At 38.8% G+C, this 25,496-nt stretch overlaps 1 protein-coding gene across 1 annotated transcript in view; it reads right to left on the bottom strand.

The window, feature by feature from the left end:
- The window catches only part of TASP1 (taspase 1), a 205,785-nt gene that overhangs the window by 28,642 nt on the left and 151,647 nt on the right, over positions 1 to 25,496 (bottom strand). The window contains exon 12 of the mRNA XM_049774347.1: positions 17,929 to 18,039. Coding sequence (XP_049630304.1) covers positions 17,929 to 18,039 — 111 coding nt within the window. The remainder of the gene's footprint in view (positions 1 to 17,928; positions 18,040 to 25,496) is intronic.

Here is a 25,496-nt window from a genome sequence, read left to right as displayed (position 1 = left end):
TCTCAATGTTTCTGCTAATCTAAATTATCTATAAAGAATTATTTTTCTATATTTAGATGATGACATTTTGAACTACTAAAATTTGATTTACAATAATGATATATAACTTTAGTTAAATATTTTCACTGTCTTTCGTGAAAATGCTTTATTAAAGTGATCTGATGTTTCCAAACTGTTTCATTTTAACTAACTACCTAAGTTCAATATTTATGAAAGGTATGAATACTTAAATTGATAGTGGGCACATATGTTTTCCATGAAATCTATTTTGTTCAAAGAACATTAAAATTTTTATCTTAATTAGAAGTCAAAATTCAAAAACCAATGTCTTTTTTATTTACCCAATAGAAGTTTTTGTCTCAAGGATAAAGTTTACGACACAGATATATACACACACAATCTTTAAAATGGATTAAGTCCTTATTTATAATAAAAGTCCACTAAAGACAGTATACAGTTTGCTCAAATATAATAACTAAGAAAATAATCAAATTTCAGTAAAAGCATTTATTAGTCTCAGTGATATCCAGAAGTCTAAAATTTATTATGTCTTCAAGGACTTTATTGATAATTGTTTTCTACACTCAAAATTCAAGTTTATGGCAACAATATTTTTAAATGATTCTAATGATAAGAGAAAAAGGATACACACACTATTAAGATTCTTTTTCATTATTAAAAGTAGCATATCATGACCTTAACCAATATTCAGGATATAAGCATTCCAAAGTTATCAGATCTGCATCCATGACAGTGCTGTCTACAATAGTCTGTGGTGTGGTAAAAGCTCAATGCTTCCACTTAGAAAAGTTCCTGGAAGGGCTAGAGCGATAGTACAACAGTAGGGTTTTTGCCAACCCAGGTTCAATCCCCAGCATTCCATATGATACCCCGAATCTGCCAGGAGCGATTTCTGAGCGCACAGCCATGAATAATCCCTGAGTACCACCTAGTGTGTCGCAAAAATCAGAAAAATAAAAAAAGGAGGAGGAGGAGAAGGAAGAGGAGGAAAAGGAGGAAGAAGAGAAGAAGAAAAAGAAGAAGGAAGAAGAAGGAGAAGGAGAAAGAAGGAGAGGATGAGGAGAAGGAGAAGAAAGAAGAGAAGAAGGAAGAAAGAGGAGGAAGAAGGAGGAGAAGGAAGAAGGAGAAGGTTGAGAAGAAGGAGAAGAAAGAAGAAGAAGAAGAAGAAGAGAACGAAGAAGAAGGAAGAAAGAGGAGAAGAAGGAGGAGGAGGAGAAGAAGAGAAGAAGAAAGAAAAAGAAAGAAGATGAAAAAGAAGAAAGAAGAAGAGGAGGAGGAGGAGAAGAAAGAAGAAGAAGAAGAAGAAGAAGAAGGAGGAGGAGGAGGAGAAGAAGAAGAAGAAGAAGAAGAAGAAGAAGAAGAAGAGGAGGAGGAGGAGGAGGAGGAGGAGGAGGAGGGGGAGTTGTTCCTGGAATCTCATGAATGACCATACTCCTTTGGTTGTGGCCAGTCACTATTGACCAATCAACTAATGGTAAGTAGTTGAAAAGACTCGTGTTTTGTTTTAGTAAACCAAAGTCCAGAAACGGTAGGAAGGAAACTGGGGACATTGGTGGCAGGAAATGTGCACCAGTGAAAGGATGGGTATTGTATATCGCATGACTGAAATTCAATCATGAACTATGTAACTGTATTTCCTGGTAAGTCAATTAAATAATTTATTTATTAAAAAAGAAAAAAAGAAAATGAAATATCAGGGGTTGTGAAACTACAGAGAAAGAAAGCTACTTACAAAACTTGAAGAACACCCAAAGCCATTTATGATTGGGTTTAACATGTAAATAATGGACAGAGGGATTAGGAAGAATTCTTCCCTGCCAAAGAAGTACATAGCATCACACCACACAAATGTAAAATGAATAAGCAGTTAGCAAGGGCCAGAGAAATAGCATGGAGGCAAGGAGTTTGCCTTGCATGAAGAAGGACAGTGGTTTGAATCCCAGAATCCCATGTGGTTCCCTGAGCCTGCCAGGAGTGATTTCTTTTTTTTTTTTATAAATATATAATTTTTTTATTATTTTAATTATAACAACAAAGATGCAAAGAAAAAGGACAGGGTAAAGTTACAGTGGAAGCCCAATCACCCATAAACAGAATTCTCGGTAGTCCCATCGATATCCCAGCCTTGAACTTTCAGCCAAAGAACATTAAGAAAAACAAAACTGAACCCATGTACAATACAATTACTTTGTCCCTCAAATCCCCAGTTGTAGTACATACTATTTCTTAGGAGCACATAAGGGACATGGAAAGACAAATTATGGTCTAAATACAAGGAGACCCTACCCCTGAAGTTTCCTGGCACAGAACTGACTCTAGGCTCCAGGCAAACTAGTTTGTCCAATTCAAGTCATCGTCTGTAGTGGCAATACACCTCCATTCCTCACATAGTCTCTGTTGTTGGTATCATGCTTCTGTATTAAAGATCGTCAGGAGTGATTTCTAATCATAGAGCCAAGAGTAAGTCCTGAACAGCGCCGGGTGTGACCCCAAAATAAACAAATAAACAAACAAACAAGGCAGTTAGCAGCTGATCCTGTGACTTTAACATTGTACCAGATAAATGTGAACTGAAAAGGTGGTCAACAGCTGACCTAGGTTCAATGCCACAGCCTGGGCTACCCATGGGAGACATGCCCCCCCTGGCTCCTCAAGAGTGACAAAAACATCTTAGAACCCAGCTTTTCTGAATGGATTTGTCTAAAGCTTACATACATGTAAAATGTCATTGAATACTCTACTTCAAGCTTAGTCTCATTATTATATGTATCTCATTCTTATATGAGTCTCATTATTAGATACAGTTCTACTTCAAGCTTAGTGTCTCTCATTATTATATGAGCCAGACTCAACCCCCCTGCATAGCTTTACCTTCTAGGCGTATGTAATTCACCTTTTCTCCTGGTAAGAGACACAAGTTACCCACTGATGAAGCCCCTCCAGGATACCATTTTTTCCTCTTATTATTCATGTCATCCTATTGAAATCAAGTAAAAGTTTCCTGACCATATTGCAAGATACTTTTTTTTTTTACTCTGAAGAAATCTTTTCTGACTAGGAAGAAACCCTTGTGCACACCCACACCCACATCATTTATGTTATTCTTCGATTGTTCCTCACAATCCCCGGCTGCACTGGCTCCCATACCTATTAAAAACCTCTCTGCTGGCTTTGCATCCAGACTTTGCACAAGGAAAACAGAACATGAAGATCAGAAACTCAGAATGAGCTGTTGCCAAGTGAGCTGCCACTCCTTAGCCTCAAGTCTAATGGCTTAATCTTGGGGATCTTGCAGTGTTTAAATTATTCCTTATTCAACAAGGATACTTTATTTTTTTTTAATGGGAAGAAAAAACTGCAAATAGAACTGCAAAAAAAATGTTATTTTTCAATACCACTGACTCCCTAATTTTTTGTTCTTTAGAATCCAGTGGGGAATTCAGAGGAGGATGCTTTTATTATTCAACCATGAAATTCCTCAGATTCATATAATGCAGATCCCATTATGGCCATGAAATAGTTCAAAGTTGGCTTGCATCCCTGCAAAACTCTCACTAAGGAACTGTCCTGGGGCAGTGGGGCTAAAATTCTATAGAACTCTACAGACACTAAGCCAAGAAAACAATCATTTTCTCTTTCCAAGGCTCTCTTCAATTTGTTCAAGACTAAGAAGAAAGATGCTGATGGAAAAGTAAGAGAGGGGATGTGGGTCAAATAGTAACACAAACCCTGAAGGACTTTTCAGTGCTCTTTCTTTTTTCATCATTTTACTGTATTAGAAACTGCTGGAAACTTGCTGGGGCTTGGCCGTTCTCTGCAGAACCAAAAAGTATTCAGTAAAACAAGTTTTATTGAAACATGATTTCATTCATTCAGCAAATATTTTTTTAGGATTTATTTCATGCTAGAGTGATCTCTATTCCCTGTGAGCAGGTCAAAATTGCCTATAAAAATGTTAAAATCTTTCCAAAGAGTTTGAGAGTGACAGGAATAAGAATTATTTATTCCTGTCAATCCAGTCATAAACCATTGCACTTCCTCCAACTGGTGTCCCTGTGGCCCTGGGGCCATTCCTGACACTAGTTCCTCAGCCAAGCTGGTGGTTTAATGTAAGGCCAGAGGCTGCTGTGCCACTAATGCAAGAATGTGGCATTGCTGAGCAACTGAGGTGCTGCTTGGGCCTTGGTACCAGGACTTCCCATGGTCACTTCAGAAGGGTCTCCATGGAATATATAGTTGGGGATTTAGCTGAGCCCCACCGCATGCAATACAGGTATTACAGCCTCTTCAGTCTTCTCAGTCCAATATAGGTTTTCTTTATTTCAGATGGATATTTGTGTTGCTCCTCCCCCACACCATACCGCATGGTTAGAGTAGATCTGTGCTTCTATGATAAAAAGAATTATAAATGAAATTCTACTTGCCATTTTTGAATATGGGTTAGTGATATTTAATGGAAGACATTTCTGTTATAAAAGATTACGGTTACTTGTAATCGATATATGTGTTTTAAAAATGTAAACTGATTTTGAAAACGGCACTTTTGAGCATTGATTAATGCAACTTCATTGTTCAAAAGACTAAACTTGTAAATACAACTTTGCTGTTCAAAACTTTGCTCTTCTGCCTTATTCATGTTACATCCCAGACTGCTTCATTTGCTTTCTTTCATTTAATAATTAAATAAAAACCAAAATATCAGCCTATTTTTGAGACTACAGTAGAAAGGCAATAATCCTAAAGCATTGCTGTTCACTATCCCACTTAAGAAATATGCTTTCAATTATGACATCTGATCCCTTGATAAAACAAACTTTAAAAGGCTTAGGTCTAGGGGCCAAAGATATAGTACAGTAGGTAGTGTGCTTGCCAGGCATATGGCTAACCTGTGCTGGGTTCCAGGCATCCCATATGCACTGCCAGGTGTGGTACAACTGCTCCTCCCCAAGATAAAACAAAAATTTAGGAACTATATTAAAACTAGATATCTTTCATAAGAACAATAGAGGAAAAGGTCCTACCATCAGCCCAGGACTATGTTTGCCTCTGTTTGAGGATTATTGTGATGATGTGAGCCCATCAGAATGCCTGTCACAAGTGCTCATAGTGGTATATGCCATAAGTGAAATGTCATATGCCATGGTATATGCCATAAATGACACTGCTGGTGCCCAAAGAATGAAGTTCTTTTATACATGCTTGCCAATGCTAGCAAAACCAGAATTTTAACTTACAGCAAATAATCTCTTATCTTTTTAATGATCCAGGAAGAGTCAATTCTTTTTTTTTTTTTTATTTTGAAACCATAGCATGTGTTAGTAACAGTGTCAAGAGTACTTAACAAAGAACTTAGCTTGTTCTAAAAAGGAGGGGGTGCAGAGTGGAAGGAAGTACAGTTCCAATTCATTATCATTTCAGGCAATCACATAAAAATACTAAAAATTCTTGCAGAAAAAAATTACCTGTATGCCATTTAAGTGGAGGTCAGACCAGACTACATGGGGGCACAAAACTAAATCACCACATCACAAATATATTCTTTGATCATAAAGAACCTGAGTTATTCTGGGTATGGTGAAGGCAACTAAATGGGAAAATAACTATTTCCTAGGGACACTTCTCAGATGAGCAGGCTTTGAATGAACTGTGGGCCTCAAGCTAGGTACTGTGGGGAGCTCAAAAATAAGCTTGGCACAAAGGTTGCAGGCAAACACACACACTCTTTTGTACTCCCAAGAACCCCTCTGTCTCTTCTGAATGAGTCAGGATTTTCCTTCAATATCTGCAGTCTGTTTCTCATTGATCATGAGGCTCACCACTTCCTCCTAATCACTGTGTTTGATGGGAATATCAGCCTCCATCAGGAAAGCCAGGGCAAGCTAAGGAAGATATGTCCACATAAAGAGAAATCGAGGGATTTGGGCTCATTTTTGCATATATTCTAATTGCCTGTTTGAAACCACAGCTTAAAATGGCAAAGATTTCATTTTTTTTTCTATTAGAAGGCCTGAAGTATCTTGACTTATTTATTTGTCGTTCTAGGTCTAGCAGCCACAATAAAGCACTTCTGTGGAGGCTCTGAAAGCAAAAGTTATTATACTATAGCACTAAAAGCAGAGAGAAAATTAATTCCTTTCAGCCGTTCCATTCCAGGGACAAGCTTTTTTTCCCCCAAATTAAAGCAATGACTTGTAGGCTGGATTGATCAGCATTGGATGTTCTGGAAGGACAGGAAGTAATGGGATGGGTGGGAGTTGTAAACACATTCACAACCGAACTGTCTTCTTTTTTTATTATTATTATTATTTACTGATTTATATTTGGCTTTGGGGAGACAACTATGCTCATAGTGATCATGCCTGGCAGTGCTAATGGAACTGTACCCATGCTGAAGATCGAATCCAGTTTAGAAGTGTGCTAGACAAGCACCTTACTTACTGTGCTACCTTTCAGGGCCCCAAACCACTTATTGCACAGACTATTTTCAGTAATCCATTTAAACTTAAATCCATTTAAATTTAATGTGTTCAGATGGCCTAATTCCTGGACACATGCTATTATCTAATATTCCCAACCCATAGTGTTGTTTTTTAAGAGAAGAGCATATGATCAACAAGACTAAAACCACATGATCATATCAATTGATGCAGAGAAGGCGTTTGACAAAATCCAACACCCTTTCATGTTGAAGACACTCAGCAAAATAAGGTTAGAAGGAACCTTCCACAAAATAGTTACAGCTATCTATGAAAAGCCCACAGCCAACATTATACATAATGGCAAAAAACTAGGTCAGGAACTAGGCAAAGCTGTCCACTCTCTACACTCTTATTCAATATAACTTTAGAAGTCCTAGCAATAGCAATCCAACAAGAGAAGGGAATCAAAGGGATCCAAATTGGGAAAGAAGAACTCAAACTATCTCTATTTGCAGATGATATGATGATATAAATCAAAAACCCTAAAGAATCCACAGTAAAACTCCTAGAAACAATTAACCAATACAGCAAAGTGGCTGGATACAAAGTCAATACATAAAAGTAGCGTTTCTCTATACAAATAACGAAGTCGAGGAGAGAGAGATTAAAAATACAATTCCATTTAAAATAGTATCAAAAAATATCAGGTACCTAGGAATCAACCTTACAAGGGAAGCAAAGGACCTATACCAGAGAAACTTCAAAACACTTCAGAAAGAAATTGAAGAGGGTCTAAAGAAATGGAAGAACATTCCAAGCTCATGGGTAGGTAGAATTAACATAGTCAAAATGACTATTGTACCCAATCTACTATATAGATTTAATGGAATCCCTATCCAAATTCAGACATCATTCTTCAAAGAATCAATCACAAAATTCATCTGGAACCACAAAAGAACCAGGATAGCCAAACACATACTGAAAAACAAGAAGCTGTGTGGCATCTCCTTACCTAACCTGAAACTATACTATAAAGCCAGCCATAGTGATTAAAACAGCATGGTACTGGAACAAAGACAGGACCTCAGACCAGTGGGTCAGAAAGAAATTCCCAGACATAAACCCCCAGATATACAGCCAACTAATATTTGACAAAAGAGGCAAGACCTTGAAATGGAACAAAGAAAGTCTATTCAACAAAAATGGTGTTGGTACAACTGGAAAACCACATGTACGAAAGTGAAAATTGACCCATACCTCACTCCTTATACAAAAGTCAACTCAAAATGGATCAAAGACCTTGAAATCAGACCCGAATCTATAAAGTTTATTGAGAATAAAATAGGCAGAACACTCGAAGACCTATATGTCAAAGAGGTCTTTGAGAATGGAGCACCAATGGCAAGAACTTTAGCATCAAACATAAAAAATGGAACTACATCAAACTAAAAAGCTTCTGCATGGCGAAAGAAACCCTACTTAACATAAGAAGACAGTTAACAGAATGGGAAAAAATCTTTACACTCAACACATCAGATAAAGGGCTGATATCTAGGACATACAGAACATACAGAAAGCTGAGCCCCCAAAGCCAAATAAAGCCATAAAAAATGGGGAGATAAAATGAATAGACACTTCTCTGAGGAAGACAGAAGGATGGCCAACAAACACATGAAAACATGCTCACCTTCACTCATCATCAGAGAGATCCAAATCAAGACAACAATGTGATACCACCTTACACCAGTGAGAATGGCTCACATCAAAAATAATGGGAACAATCTCTGTTGGCGGGGATGCAGTATGAAAGGCACTCTCATCCACTGCTGGTGGGAATGTCCCCAAGTCCAATACCTATGGAGAACAGTCTGGAAAGTGCTCAAAGAACTCAGAATTGACCTGCCATTTGACCCAGCAATTGCTCTCTTAGGTATCTACCCCCAAGTTGGAAGGACATTTATTCCAAAGTACATGTGCACCCCACTATTTATCGCAGCACTCAGTATAATAGCCAGGTCTTGGAACCAACCTCGATGTCCAACAACAGATGAACAGATCATTAAGATGTGGTATCTATACACAATGGAATGCTACATAGCAGTCAGAAATGATACAATCACAGACTTTGCAGGTACGTGGATGGACCTAGAACATATTATGTTAAATGAAGTAAGTCAGAAGATGACAGATAAACACAGAATGATAGCACTATTCTGAAGCACTTAGAACATACACCTTATATACAACTAATACTCAACAATCAAATAACAGGGTTTAACAGGGTAGAAACTCCAAACACTGTAACAGTCAATATATACTTGGGAGCAGTGCCCAAAACACGTGAAAGAGGAACAACACAAATGCTTGACTACACATTATACCACAAAGAAACCAGCAACAGCAGAAACAGCAGCATAGACAGAACAGGTATGTAATCAACCTCCTACTACAAAGGCCCATAATAATCTCTTAGGGATCTTATACAGGATCATAGGTAAAGAATACCATGGGAAATCACTGACTCCAATGGAAACATCTCATAACAATATGTTTTAATGCCTTAATCTTACAATATTTAAAATAACCTCTCAGCTTTTCTGTCCACAAGCGTTCTTGGATACAAAGGGTGGACAAACTAAGATGGCATTTCGGGGCTCAGTCACACGAGATACCATACCCAGCTTGCCCTACGAGAATGTACTGAGAAAACGCTTTAACATACACTTTATCTCTAGGTTATACCTTCTTTTAGGATTTGAAGCACGTGACCAGTCAGACCACCGAAGCAGCAACTGTGACCTACAGACTTCTACTACAGGCCCTACTCATCGAACACATTCAAACAAACTAGCATTCCCTTGCTATTTTCTCCTCTCTTCTCACTACTTTCTTTTTCTCTTCTTTTCTTTTCTTTTCTTTTTTCTTCTCCGTTTCTTTTTAATGTATTTTCTCTTTTCTTCTTTCCTGCCCCTTCCATATACTTTCCCCTTTGCCCCCCTTTGGAAATTCGACTATCCCTTCACCCCTTAATCCTATCTAGACATCCCACCTACTAAAACTCTTCACCCTCAGTTCTTAATTCATTAGGCATCAAAACTGACCTCATACCCCAACGAACCAATACCCAGCACCTAAGCGAAGGGACAGCCAGTCAAACGCACACCTTGTCCCCTGCAAGAAAAGGCAACCAACTCCCCTGCTGACGCATGCTGCGCGGCCCCCCCTACCAACTCCCCCTTACGTGGACTGTTACTTGAAACTGGACTTAGCTCTAAAAGTATCCCCAATGCAAGAACCATTCCAAGACCTCCCTGCCGCAAATCTTTTGCCAATCTCAATAAGGTCAGGGAGTGTGATGTAAAGGTGCCCGGGAACCCACACACCACAAGAAAATCTCAAAAGACAATGGGGAAACCTATACTTCCATCATAAGTATAAGACCTGTATTGCACCACCTCTTTACCTGCTTTTCCCCAAAAGTAGTATCTTGCATCACTTTATTCCTTTAATTACTTTGTTATTTCATTTTTTAAATGTTTGTTCTTCATATACATATGTGAGTACATATATTTTTGTTCCTATTTTTATTTTTTGGGTGTGTGACCTGTTTCTGTTTTCTTCTCTTTCCACCCCCAAATGCACCAGCAATATAATGTAGCACCATTTCTCCCTGCAAAGACACACTTAAAAAAGGGGACATCTTATGTATAAAAACGAGCTCTTATCTACTAAGGATAAGAACTCATACTTGTTTATAATACAGGGCTATCTCCCACCTTGAAAATATGTCATGTGGACCCAACTTAGACCCCAGGTGATTAGACACCATCCGTCTAGCCTTGAACCCTGGATCCCAGACATAGAAACGACACAGTTCTTCACAACAGCTATAGGAAACAAATCCCATCCGGGACATTCTTAATATTGCTGGGCCACCAACAAGTGCCAGCTCTAATATGATATCCTGACAACAAGGAAAATGGGAACAACTTGACCTAAGAGCAGGTTATCCTACCTCACCAGCTAACAATAAGACAAAACCAGAAGACTTGTCACCCTTTGGTCTGTCCAAAAGCCAAGACGCAATTTACAGATGACTGGCTGCTAGAACCATGACCAGACTGTATGTATCCTGGGACCAATAAAAAAGCCCTAGTCTAGGGTGTGAGCTACAACCTGCACAACAACCATGATCTCCAGTTCCAAAGGTCTGTCTGAGACAATTGCAATGGAATGGGTCTTCTGGAAACACAACAAAAGACGCTATCCTAGGTTCCATCCTAGGATCAGCAAAAATACCAAGACCACCAACCACAAAAGACGGATTAAAATGACACTGAGGGAACAGAACTTCTAGAACTACAAAGAAAGACTTTATCATAAGTTCCACTCCTGGACCTGTGCAGATACTGAGATCTCTAGATGCAGAGTTCTGATTTTATCACCCAGGATGGAGCAGAAGTCTTCCAAACACCACGAAAGCACCAAGGGGAGAGTAAATGAACCTGAACGGAGTCTATAATTAATCCCATGACAATATACTCCAAGAGTGGATAATCCCTGCATCTCTTAGGCCAAGAGAATTCCTTTTCGAATGACCCCAATATATACTGTGCCTGTGCAGGAGGGGAAAAAAAAAGGCAAAAAGCACAAAACATTTTTTATTTTTATTTATTTATTTATTTATTTATTTATTTATTTATTTATTTATTTTTATTTACCTATCTACTTTGTGTCGATTTCTTTGTTTTGGTGTGGTTATTGAAGTTGTTGTCATCATTTATATTTATTTTATTTTCTTCTTTTCTTTTCTTTCTTTATGTGCTCTGCCATGTTTTTTATCTCAAGACCATGGCTTTTTTGTGGTGCCTATCTTTATTGTTGGAGTGCTCACTGGATATTTTAGTTGACACTTATTTTTGTACTGCTGGGGTGTTTCACCTTCTTTTTCCCCTTTATCTCTCAAACCGATGATGAGAGCCTCTAGAAGAATTCTGCCCATTTTCAGCATATTTGATTTTTACCCCAGTTTATTACTTTTCTCTTCTTCAAACAAAACCACATAACTTGAACTATCTAGTCCTGCCTCCCAGGTAGAGGGGCAAATAAGGGAGGTACCAAGACCAAACAGGTGTAAGACTACTAAGTAGTAAGCTAGGTACAGAGGGGACCACATATTCTAGCAGCCCCGGGGGGGTGAGGGAGGAAGATATGGGAGGTAGGACGAAAACGGAGGTATAGGAAGGACAAATCGGTGATGGGAATCCCCCTGATTTTATGTAAATATATACCTAAAATATTATCAACAATATGTAAGCCACTATGATCAAAATAAAAATTATATTAAAAACAAAAAGAAAGCATATAAGGATATTCTGATAAAGTGGTCAATTTATTCCTAAAATGTCTGCTAAAAAAGATCAGTAGAGAAGTCCAATGTACTGCATTCTCATGATAACAATCAGAAACCCACTCTGGAGATTGGGTAAAAAGTTGGACATGACTTATTCCAGGCCTTTTTGGGAACAAGTGCGGGCATTCTTTTACTTCCAGGAAACATGGCACCTAAAAATATGCCCCACAAAAGTCGCATATGAGTAATGGTGCTTTGAATTCCTGAACAAGTGCATTTGTTTGATGCTGTTGATCCCATAGGAACACACCAATTTAGATGCCAATGTGTAGCTGAGGTCACTTAATGTTCAGAAACAAATGAAACAACATAGTGAACAGCTAGTAGCAAGAACTTAATAAACCTTCATCATTGTTTTAGTGACTTCATTGGAGATACAATAATTTTAACAGATTTTCTTGTCAACTTAACTTCTTTTTTAAAATTTTCATTCTTCTCACCCTTTTTCTTTATATATATTTTTTATTTTCTAAACGACTTTGCTCTCACTTATCTGAAACACATATTATGGTCATCTGTATTAACTATGTGATGATTTTTCTTTAAATAAAGTTAAAAAAAAAGAAGATCTGTGGTCTACTTCAGAAAACAACAACAAAAATAAAGACTAAGATGTTAGCTTAGGAAAATCAAGGATGGCTTAGTAAGAGAGCAGTGTCTCATTGAAACAAGGCTGCAAGTTTAATCTTTGGAAGTACCCAACATTCCAAGTGTGAATCTAGAGAAATAATGAGTACAAGTCCTAGCTCAGCACAGTGTGAAAACTGCAGCAAAGTGTTACCCATCCCCAAACACAGCATTGTGTCCAGATTCTGGCAACAAGAATAAAATAAAAAGGCAGGACAGAGAAGGGGAACTTTTTTTTTTTTTCATTAAGAAGTGTTGGATACATGGGGGCCCGGAGAAATAGCACAGCGGCATTTGCCTTGCAAGCAAAACCAAAGGTGGTTGGTTCGAATCCTGGTGTCCCATATGGTCCCCCGTGCCTGCCAGGAGCTATTTCTTTTTTTTTTTTTTTTTTTTTTTTTTATTTATTTATTTATTTTTGATCATAGTGGCTTACATATTGTTGACAATGATATTTTAGGTACATATTTACATAAAATCAGGGGGAATTCCCATCACCAAATTGTCCTCCCTACACCTCCGTTTTTGTCCTACCACCCATATCCTCTTCCCTCACCCCCAGGGTAGCTAGGATGTGTGGTCTCCTCTGTATCTAGCCTACTGCATAGTAGTCTTGCACCTCTTTGGTCCTGGTGTCTCCCTTGTTTCCCCCTCTAATTGGGGGGGCAGGACTAGCTAGTTCAAGTTACGTGGTTTTGTTTAAAGGAGAGAAAAGTAATAAACTGGGGTAAAAGTCTAATACGCCGAAAATAAGTGGAATTCTTCCAGAGGTTTTCAACATCGGTTTGAGAAATGAAGGAGAGAAAAAAGGTGAAACATTCCACCAGTACAAAAAGAAGTGTCAAATATCCCGTGAGGGCTCCAACAATAAGCACAAGCACCAAAAACAAAACAAAACAAAACAAACAAAAAACAAAAAAAAATAAAAACCCACAAAAATAAACACAAAACAAGCAAACAAACAAACAAAAAAATGTCATGGTCTTGATATAGGAAACATGGCATAGCATACAAAGGAAGAACAGAAAGGAAGAGAAAGAATAAGTATAACTGGGGACAACTTCAATTATCACACCCAAACAGAGAAATTGACCAAAAATAGATGGGTAAATAAAAATAATAATAATAAATGAAAATAAAATAATATATATATATATATATATAAAAATAATGATTTGTGCTTTTTTTTTTTCCCTCCTGCCCAGGCACAGTAAATATTGGGGTCATTCGAAAAGGAATTCACTTGGCCTAAGAGATATGGGGTTTCTCCGCCCTTGGAGTGTATTGTCATGGGATCAACTATAGACTCTGTTCAGGATCACTTACTCTCCTGGTGGTGCTTTTGTGGTGTTTGTAAGACCTCTGCTCTGTCCTGGGTGATACTATCAGGCCTCTGTGACTAGGGATCTCAGTATCTGCACAGATCCTGCGGTGGGAGTTATGATGAAGTCAGTCTTTGTGGTTCTAGAAGTTCTGTTCCATCATTGTCATTTTAATTCATCTTCTGTGGTTGGTGATCTTGGTCTTTGCACTGAAGCTAGGATGGCACCTAGGACATTGTCTTTGTGCTTCCAGAAGCCCCATTCCATTACAATGGTCTCTGCCAGACCTTTGAATCTGGGGATCATGTTCATTGTGCAGATCGTAGTTCAAACCCTAGGTTAGGGCTTTTTTATGACATCCTGACAACGAAGAAAATGGGAACAACTTGACCTAAGTGAAGGTTATCCAACCTTTCTAGCTAACGACAAGACAAAATCAGAAGACTTGTCACCCTTTGGAAGGCCCAAAAGCCAAGATTTCGAGTTACAGATGACTGCTGCTAGAACCATGACCAGACTGTATACAGCTTGGGCCAGGAGCTATTTCTAAGCAGACAGCCAGGGGTAACCCCTGAGCAATGCCGGGTGTGGTCCATAAACCAAAAAAAAAAAAAAAAAGAAGTGGTGTTGGATACATGGATAGGAATATGGTACCTACTGGAACACAGGTCTAGATTGTGTCATAAACAGACTTTTAAGAAATGCCAATGGCACAAAAAAGTAACAATCAGCTGAAGGAAGGTATCTCAGAAGATTTCAGAGAATCCCTATCTGCACTGTGTCATAAAAGAAGAATATCATTGGCCCAGGACATTCAAGCATAGGTAACAACACGTGAAAGTTACTGAGGAAAAAACATGATCCCTTGGAAGAAGCCTACACAGTCTGTAGAGCCAGAAGAAGTAGAAGATGAATAGACAAGGCCGAGTCAGAAATCATGGAACTATTCATAGAGTCTATAGGAAAGGGCATTTGCTACCAAATTAGGTAGTCCCCAATTTGGGGAGTTGAGAATGTGTGTTTGTGTGTCTCTGTGTGTGTTTCTGTGTATATGTCTCTATGTATGTGTATGCTTTCATTGAAAAATTAAAAGTAGGTAACAGTGGTATCTATTTCTTTTTTGACTATGATGTGTATCATATTTGACCACCTTGGAGTCCTTTCAGGCAGGATCTGGGGTCTTTCTGACATGCCCCTGGCATTAGATTTCCAGTGCTTTCTTGCTTTTCCAAGTCTAACAAGATATGCTAGTTAACTCTTGAATGTTCACTGCCTCAAACTGGAGTCAGCCATTTTAATAAGGAAGTTTGAGCTGATAATGCATTAGGAATCAAATTCTGAATGCCTTGGGGAGGAGGGCGGGCAGACATCTGGCTTCCAGTTTCCTCCTTGATTCTGGAGACCAGCTCTTGCCAGGTATGGGGTTTGGGGAGGCCCCATACTGGAGCCCTTCTCCCTGGCCTGAGGAGTACTAGGAGGCTTGGCAGGCCCCCAGCCATCCTTGTCTTTCCCCCTGACTCCAGGCCTTCCCTGGGTGCCAGCTCAGATGGCCAGAAGTGGGTTCAGGTGGACTCTTAGTGGTCCTCAAGCTTCCCCCCTCCCTCCGTACTCCAGGGGGGAGGTGCATGGGGAGGAGGGCGGGCAGACATCTGGCTTCCGGTTTCCTCTTTGATTCTGGAGACCAGCTCTTGCCAGGTATGGGATTTGGGGAGGCCCCATACCGGAGCCCTTCTCCCTAGCCTGAAGAATGCTGGGAGGCTTGGCAGCCCACAGCTGTCCCCCTTTTTCTCCCTTGGACTTCAGGCCTTCCCTGAGCACTGGTCTAAGTGGACTCTATAGGGGTCAACAGGCTTTCCCCCTACCTCTCCCTACACTAATGGGAATGCACTTTGGGAGGAGGGCGGGCCGTTCTAGCACTGGTTTATGTTGGGACAGTCACTGGAATTTTTTTTCCTTGTTTTCTTATTGATAGTATTGTATGCATATATTTTATATATCCATAACATCCATCTTGTATTGTGACCTTGATACTGCCCTACAGATCTCATTTCTAATCTTTTACTGCCTCGGTCCCAACCCTTATTTCCCCCCATCTTCCCATGTAGGTGCAGCTCATGACATGAAACTCACCACATAGAGTGATAAGTACAGTTAGAGAAATAGCTACACTGAAAACTATCATAACAATGTGAATGAATGAGGGAAAAAGAAAGCCTGTCTCGAGTACAGGTGTGGGTGGGGTGAGGAGTAGGTAGATCTGGGAAATTGGTGGTGGAAATCCTGCACTGGTGAAGGGGGGGGGTGTTCTTTACATGACTGTAATCATACAACTACAATTATATTTGTAATCACAGTATTTAAAGATAATTTATAAAAAAAATAAAAAACAAATTCTGAATGCTTGTGACCAATAATATCAGACTCTAGAAACATCATTAGTACATACTGATGATTCTAAGAACTTTAGAATTTTTCTTAATTTTGATTATATATTCTATTTATTTACTTATTTATATATATTGGGGGGGGCTACATTTGGTGGTAGTGCACAGGAATTACTTCTGGCTCTGTGTTCAGAAATCATTCCTGACAAGCTTTGGGGACCACAGGGGACTAAGGGGACCAAACCTGTGTTGGCTGCATGCAAGGCAAATGCCCTACCCACTGTGCTATCACCCTGACCTCATATGTTATATTTTTAAATTAACATATATTTTTCTTTTTGAGAAAGGCACACCCAGTTCCGCTGAGGGTTTGCTTCGGGTCAGAGAAGCAGAGGAACATATGTGGTGCATATGTAGCTCATTCCATGCAATGCCCATCACCTAAGCACTGCACTATCATTTCAATCCTATTCTTCTTTCCAATGTGAACACATTCACTTAAATTATGTATTGTGGTATACAGAATTAGTTTTAATATTACAATATGCACCCAATAAAACATGTAAAACTTTGTTTTAAAAAGGAAGCATTTAGGAGTGGTAGTAAAAGATACATGTTTTGTTTTCAACATAGAGAGTTGTTCACCATTTCATTTAGGCAGACAGTGAGATATTAATATAGCTCTTCCTGGAAACACTTTCTCTCTGATTCTGGGACTAGTGTGGGTTATAGAAACTATAAGAAAGTCATACTAAGAGCCGGTGAGGTGGCGCTAGAGGTAAGGTGTCTACCTTGCAAGTGCTAGTCAAGGAATGAACTGCGGTTTGATCCCTGGTGTCCCAAATGGTCCCCCCAACCCAGGGGCGATTTCTCAGTGCTTAGCCAGGAATAACCCCTGAGCATCAAATAGGTGTGGCCAAAAAAAAAAAAAAAAAAAAAAAAAGGTCATGCTCTCATTTATGTCTCTTTTGTTTTAGTATGCTTCTCTTTGAGAACCTCTGCAAGTATCTCCATGATTATATTTATCCCAGAGAATATTAAGAACACTGAGATTTCTCATGGCCACTCTTTATACGAACTTAGAATACTACTTGCCTCTGAGAGACTTTAAAGGTTTATTAGTTACCAAATGATGTGCAAATTACCCCCAGAGGTAGAAGTTTTAGAACAAATGTTACTTATCAAGTTTCTGAGAGTAAAAAACTTAAAAAGAACTTTGTTTGGCTAGATATTATTTTACTCAAGAGAAGTGCCTGGTCCTGCAGTCATCTGAAAAGTCACTTATCTTGAAAGCCGATGGTGCCAAGCCTTGGTGTCTCACTGACTATAGGAAAGAGATCATAGATTTTTACTAGGTGGGTTTCCCCACAGAACTGCTTCACCGCCATCTACAGAGTAGGTGAGATGTGTTACTATATATATTGGTGTAAGTAATCTCAAAGGCTTTATGAAAAAATACACATAGATAGTTGGTTCAATGTTCTCAATATTGAGTTTTATTAAAAGGCCTCTGGTTCTAAGTTCATTTGAAAAATATGTGTACTCAGAAAGGTTCATCTTTTATTGGCTTATACATAATAGTACAATAAAGATTGAACAAAATATCTAAATAAATAAAATTTTAAAAATCGTAGTCCTCCATAATTTGAAATAGTTAACATAGAGGTCATAAATCTCTCCATGTCTTAAAAAAATAAAAATGAATGAGAAAGACACATACATAATCTATAAGTCTGACTTACCTAAAAGAGTTTCCTTAGTTTGGGTAGAGTCAGGCTCCGTGGAACACCTACATGAGCGGAGAACAATCACTCCTCCGAGCACACCATCTTCACTGGCCAGGAATGGGGAGCCTAGGCAGAAATGAACTTTATTTTTTTAGGGAATTTTACTTTTGTGATTTTTTTTTCAATTTCACTTGATTAGTAAGCACAAAAAAAAAATATGGAATAAGATCCCCAAAGAATGCCCATACTCCAAAAACCCATTGTTCTCACCTTGTTTGAATTAGAGGCTGGCTTCGGCCTAGACAGAGGCCATTTGGTAAGGACAGTGTTAGATGCCACAAAGAAGACTTTCATGGGGGGTGGGATGTATATTGTCATTTTGGGAATGGAACTGGAAATAATACTAAATTAAAGGACGAAAACATCAATGTCAGGGAAAGTGCTCTTTGACTCCTTTTAATTAGCTCTGAGAAATCACTTCCCAGGCCCTTCCTACTGTCAGGAGCATGCCACCAAAAAGTATTTCCTACCTTGGATTCTGCTTTCAATAATAAGCAACACACTTTATTACAAACTCTAAAAAATGCTCCAAATTGTTTACACAAATAAGAGTGAAACTATTTCTGTTTGGAGAGTCTGGTGGCTCATAATGACTGGGGCACTTTAGGATCTCACAAATGAAACTACTGTGAGCATTTCTAAAACCCCTAATTTTTCCTCCTCATGGACATCTTCTTTAAACCTCTGGCACAGCAAGTGAGCACATGGAGAACAAATGCAAAACCAGCCAAGCTCTATCAAAGCAAGTAGTAAAAATAAAAGTCAACCAAATTGGATTTGGGGAGAGCTTTGGTTAAATTTAGTAGATTAAACACATGTATTTCTCCCCAAACCACAGTCAACTGAGAGTAAAGAAAAAGTGGACCAAATGGTGTATTTTTAAAAATGGGTAAAACAAAGCAAAGAAACAAAATTGATTTGTTAAAATGGAAAGAAGATGGACAAGGCATTGCTTGTCCAGACCTATGAGAACAGAGCAGAAACAGAGGTTGTATGGGTGAAAGGAGGGCTTGGTGAATGTTTGCCAGTCTTGGGTAGGAGCACTTTCAGGCAGCACTTAGTCTTCTCACAAAACACCTTTTAGACTGCACCCAGTTTTCTCACTGATCAAAAGATCAGAAGTTGAAAGTTTCAAGTTCCTTTCAAACCAGCAGTGCAGGCTGAGACTGACATAAAAGGGGTGGAAAGGATCCAAAAGAATCCCCAACTGCAGCCTGTTTTGGCTTTAAATGTAAGTTTAAGATTTAAAAAAAAAAATTTAAAGAATTATTTTAAAAAAGAAAAAATATAATTAAACATAAAATAGGGACCATAATGATCTGTAAACTCTAAAATCTTTGCTCTCTTGTCCTTTATCAGGGGAAAATAAGTTTTCCAATCCCCCAAATCTAAAGTCCCAGATCCTTGCTAAGAAGTTAGAGTTCCCCAATCCTAGAAAAGAGGATAAGCTTTGGAAACAGAGGATAAGCTTTAAAAAAGCTTTAGAAAGTCCTATAAGATTTATTTCCATAAACTCTTTCTCAGAAAGCTATAGGATAAATATGCCTTATCTAATAAAGTAGCAAGGCAAGTAACAGGAGAAAAATCAAGGTTTAGATATAGGAAATACAAAACAAAAGGGGAATAAGGGAGATTTCTAAATGACGACTATGTAAAAATCCTTCTAATTTCTCATATACAGAGGGGCATCTTTTGATATAATATTTAGTTTTGTGCCCAGTTTGAAATAGTTCCAGAGGAAAAGTGAACTGATTAATTTTTGTTATTTGTAACAAGCCATTTTCAACAACACTGAAATTTATGCTAATGGGCTTACCTTGGGGAAACTCCTAGATGCCCTAAGAATTAGAATATCTTAGAAGGCTGAAATCAGACTTCCTTCCACGTCAAGAAAGAAGTGTTAGAAGTTGAATGAACCATCAATAGCAATCAGTTAACTATCATGCCCAGCTACAAAAGCCTTAATAAAAACTCCAAAAGGATGATTTAAGTAGTCTTTGGGTAAGTGCACATAAAAAGACTGGAAAAGAGAATAAGAAGCTAAGACCTTCTTACATAGCTCGCCCTATTTATCTATCCCATTTAGCTGCTCCTGAGTCTGTTTTGATTTTTTTTATTAATAATTTTTATTTTTACCAAAGTGGATTACAAATCATTCACAGTAGTATTTTAGGTACATAGTGACATTGAATCAGGGGCATTCCCACCACCAATGTTGTCCTCCCCCCTCCCCTGTTCCCAGCATGTATTCCATATCATCCCTCCTTTGCCTCCCTCCCCCCCCCCCCCGGCAGGCTGCTAGTATAAGTGGTCCCTTCTGTGTCTAGCTTGTAGATTGGGTATCAATTCTGTTGTAGATGGCTTTGGATTTGGTATTTAAGTCTGATCATTTTTTATTTCTACTCAATGTTCATATGACTGTTTGGTCTTGGTGCCCTCCATTATTTCCCCCTCAATTTGTGAGGCAAAACATGACGGTTCAAGTTATGTGGGTTTTTTTGAAGGTAAAAAAAAAAAAGAAAGAAAGAAAAAAGGGGGGGCAAAAATTCAAACAAGCAATAAATAGGGGTTCTTCTAGAGACTATAAAAATCAGTTTAAGAAAAGAAAGGGAAAAAGAAAGGAAAACATAAAAATTATACAAAAAAATCAACCCTCCAAAAAACCAAAACCAAAACAAAGAAATAAAAACCTGAGAAGCACCATAGCAATAAAAATAACAGTCAAACACTAACCATGGTCCCAAAATAAAGACGAATCAAAGCACAGGAGGGGAAAAAAAAAGGCAAAGAAAAGAAAAACAAATAAGCAACAACAATTACAAAAAAAAATTAATTTGTGCTATTTTTTTTGCATAGGGACCGTAAAAATAAAAATTGGGGAGATTGGGGCCGGAGAGATAGCATGGAGGTAAGGCGTTTGCCTTTCATGCAGGAGGTCATCGGTTCGAATCCCGGCGTCCCATATGGTCCCCCGTGCCTGCCAGGAGCAATTTCTGAGCCTGGAGCCAGGAATAACCCCTGAGCACTGCCGGGTGTGACCCAAAAACCACAAAAAAAAAAAAAATTGGGGAGATTAGAAAGGAAATTCCCCTGCCCTAAGAGATACAGGGTTTCTCCACCCTTGAAAATATACTGTCATATAACTACAGGCTCCGTACATGCTCTTTTACTCTCCCGTAGGTCCCTTAGTCCTGTTTTGATTTTTGAAAAACTTGACTTTCAAGATACTATTGTTTTTATCAACAGTGTAAATATTTATATTCATTGGGGTTGCAAAGTTTTGAGGTATTTTGCTTTGTTTTGAAGGCTACTTATGTCTGTGCTTAAGACTAAGACTTCTTTCTCTGTGCTTAGAAAAGCCTGCAAGGGGTAAGTGTTCACATCAGGGACTAATGGGGGTTCATACACTGTGTGTATATATACACACATATTTGTATTTCACTAATATCAGTTTGGAATCCCTAGGAAACAATGATGTCAAGAAAAAGAAAAATTGATGGCAAGTGTAGGATATTCAAAGAACAGTGGACTTACGATACTTTTTTATGCGGTACAAAAAAAAAGTTGTGTGTCTGATATGCCAGAATATAGTTGCTGTGTTCAAAGAATACAATTTGTGACACCACTATCAAACTCAACATAAAGATAAATATGATTGGTTGGAGAAGTGAGAAAAGATAAAATATTACAACTGAAACATACACTGACGACTCAGCAAAATACTTTTGTGACGCAAAAAAACTGAAGGCAAGTTTTCAAGTTGCCAAGCTAATAGCGCGCAATGGCAAACCATTTGTGGAGGGAGAATTTGTTAAAGAATGCCTTATTTCTGTTGCCAAAGAGATGTGTCCAAAGGAGGCCGATTTATTTAGTACAGTGAGCCTTTCAGGAGTTACAATGACACGAAGGATTGAAGAAATGGGAGAAAATTTGCTGCACCATTTGCAAAACTCTGCAAAGAAACTTTGCTATTTTTCCTTGGCACTCAACGAAAGCAATGATGCTCGTGATTCTGCCCAACTTCTCATTTATATGCGTGGGACAAATGAGTATTTTGAAGTCACAGAAGAGCTTGCTGCACTGCAAAGTATCAAAGGTACAACCCAGGAGTGGATATATTTGAAAAGGTTTGCCAAACTGTGAATGGTTTGGAGCTGGACTGGGTTAAACTAGTCAGTGTAACAACTGATAGTGCTCCTAGTATGGTGGGGTCTAAGAGAAGAGTAATTGCTCACATTACACAAGAGATAGACAAACATAACCATCCTCATCCAATTGCCATACACTGCCTCATCCACCAACAAGCGCTGTGTTGTACATCACTGAAGTGGGACTCTGTTATGAAAATTGTGGTATCTTGTGTTAATTACATTAGAACTCATGCACTGAACCACAGACAATTTCAGGAATTTCTATCTGAGGTAAATGTTGCCCATGAAGATGTTCTGTACCACACAGAAGTCCGTTGGCTGAGTAGAGGGAGAGTTTTGAAACGTTTCTATGACTTACTTCCACAGATTACAGCTTTTCTAAAAAATCAATAAGTACCAGAGCTCAATGATGCAGAATGGAAATGGCACCTTGCCTTTCTGACAGATATAACAGAGCTACTCAACAGTTTCAATCTGCAACTTCAAGGCAAGGGGAAGCTCATCTGTGATGTGGCATTGCATGTGAAAGCATTTAAAGTAAAATTAGGCCTTCTCATCAAACAAGTACAGGAGGAAAACTTCAGTCATTTCCCAACAACTCAAAACCTATCAGCGGACAAACCATTGGTTGCATTCCCAAAGGAAACATGTCTGGCTTCACTAGAATTGTTGCAAAAGGAGTTTCAATTTAGATTCAAAGAGCTTCATCTCCATGAACAGGACATACAGCTTTTTCGTAACCCATTTTCTGTTGAGATTGAAAATGTCCTTACGATTTACCAAATGGAACAGGCTGAACAGCAGAATTGTGACTCTCTGAAAGATGCATTTAAGTCAAGTAACCTTTTGAATTTCTATGCATCTCTCCCCTCTGAGACATATCCAAATATCAGGAATCATGCACTCAAAATGGTAACCATCTTTGGTAGCACTTATGCCTGTGAACAGACTTTTACAAGAATGAAACATCTGAAATCTCCAACCAGATCAAGATTAACTGATGCCTACTTGCATCACTTGTTACGGCTGGCAGTGACAAATATGGAACTGGACATTGACCATCTCATTAGCCAAAAGCAGGCCCACAGTTCCCATTGAAATACTGGTGTGTGATCTGTTTATTTATAAATGGTTTTCATTTTATTTATATAAGATATGTGCAGTATGAGTAGGAATTAGTAGCTCATATAGTCCGGCCCTCCAACTCTCTAAGGGACCGTAATCTGGCCCCCACTTTAAAAAGTTTGAAGACCCCTGTCTTAGGACAATTGTTAAAGAATCCTGGGAAAGTGAGGTCGGCTGTTTGCAGGGAAATTCTGACTCCTAGGCTCTCACTTGCTTCCTTTTGTTGGGTCCATCATGGCCTTATTCCCCTCTGGAATTCCTTTCTTGTCCCAAATTCAGCAGAGGTCTAATTTGTTTACTTTAGGATGCTGGGTAGAATCTCATTTTCAGCTTGTCAGATTTTACTAAATTGAGCCCTGAACTTTTTTTTTCATCTCACTGTGGAATTTTAGTTGCCCTGTTTGATTTAATTGTGTTTTTTTTTTTTTAATAGTCTACACACACCCCCAGGAGCCTTGGGCTGTGGGTAACCTTTAACTATGTCTAATAAATAAAATGTAAGAAGAAATGGCAGAAGTAAATCATGCATGTTTTCTTTTTTTTTTTTTTTTTTTTTTGGGTTTTTGGGCCACACCCGGTAACGCTCTCCTGGCTATGCGCTCAGAAGTTGCTCCTGGCTTGGGGGACCATATGGGACACCGGGGGATCGAACAGCGGTCCGTCCAAGGCTAGCGCAGGCAAGGCAGGCACCTTACCTTTAGCGCCACCGCCCGGCCCCCAATCATGCATGTTTTAAGGACAGAATCATGGGTTAGAGAAAGAGTGAGATGGGGGAGAAAGAGAGGAGAGAGCCATACATTTTTTTTTTTTTTTTGGTTTTTCGGGCCACACTCGTTTGATGCTCAGGGGTTACTCCTGGCTAAGCGCTCAGAAATTGCTCCTGACTTGGTGGGACCATATGGGACGCAGGGGGATCGAACTACGGTCGCAATCTTTCCTTGGCTAGCACTTGCAAGGCAGACACCTTACCTCTAGTGCCACCTCGCCGGCCCCGAGCCATACATTTTTAAAATTTTTAAACAATGTTGAAGAGTAAATAAGATCATATACATTAGGAAGAAAGCAATAGTGACCAAAAGAATTCTAACTTTTTGGGGCTGGAGAGATAGCATGGAGGTAGGACGTTTGCCTTGCATACAGGACAGTAGTTTGAGTTCCAGCATCCCATATAGTCCCCCAAGCCATCCAGGAGCAATTTCTGAGCAGAGAGCCAGGAGTAACCCCTGAGCGATGCCGGGTGTGACCCAAACACCAACCTCCCCCACCCAAAAGAATTCTAGCTTCTTCATTTGTCTCTCTAACTGCAAATAATATGACATCAATGGCATGAAAAATGAAGATAAATTATCAGTTATTTTTGTTTAATCAACAGAATGACATGCAATAAACCATAAAGTCATGTAAGTTAAGAAAAAAATTTAACTGAAATAATAAAATAAAACAAATTAAATTTAAAACTTCAAAGTGAAAAAAAAAGATTAAAACCAAGACAGGAAAAATAAACAATATAGCCCACAATAAAAACATTTTCATTTTTAAGAGAAAAAGATTAGAAATGAAATCTTGTGGATTATATATATTATACAAAAAAAACCCCAACCATTCAAATAAAATTTGAACAACAGAAAGTTGTATGATTATATAATGAAACAACTTTAGGAAATTATAAGTCAATAACCTATGTTCTATGTTAAAAGAAAATGATTTTATAGAGCTTTTATAAGGAAAAAAATACCAAACACCTGTATCATTTTTTCTTTCTTTCTCTTTCTCTTTCTCTCTTTCTCTCTTTCTTTCTTTCTTTCTTTCTTTCTTTCTTTCTTTCTTTCTTTCTTTCTTTCTCTCTTTCTTTCTTTCTTTTTTCTTTCCTTTCTTTTTCTTCCTTCCTTCCTTCCTTCCTTCCTTCCTTCCTTCCTTCCTTCCTCCCTCCCTTCCTTCCTTCCTTCCTTCCTTCCCTCCCTCCCTCCCTCCCTCCCTCCCTCCTTCCCTCCTTCCTTCCTTCCTTCCCTCCCTCCCTCCCTCCTTCCCTCCTTCCTTCCTTCCTTCCTTCCTTCCTTCCTTCCCTCCCTCCCTCCCTCCTTCCCTCCTTCCTTCCTTCCTTCCTTCCTTCCTTCCTTCCTTCCTTCCTTCCTTCCTTCCTTCCTCCCTTCCTTCTTTCCTTCCTTCCTTCCTTCCTTCCTCCCTTCCTTCTTTCCTTCCTTCCTTCCTTCCTTCCTTCCTTCCTTCCTTCCTTCCTTCCTTCCTTCC

The sequence above is a fragment of the Suncus etruscus genome, chromosome 6 (genome assembly GCF_024139225.1).
Source record: "Suncus etruscus isolate mSunEtr1 chromosome 6, mSunEtr1.pri.cur, whole genome shotgun sequence".
Classification (NCBI taxonomy): Eukaryota; Metazoa; Chordata; class Mammalia; order Eulipotyphla; family Soricidae; genus Suncus; species Suncus etruscus.
This window is presented reverse-complemented; position numbering and strand designations above follow the sequence as displayed.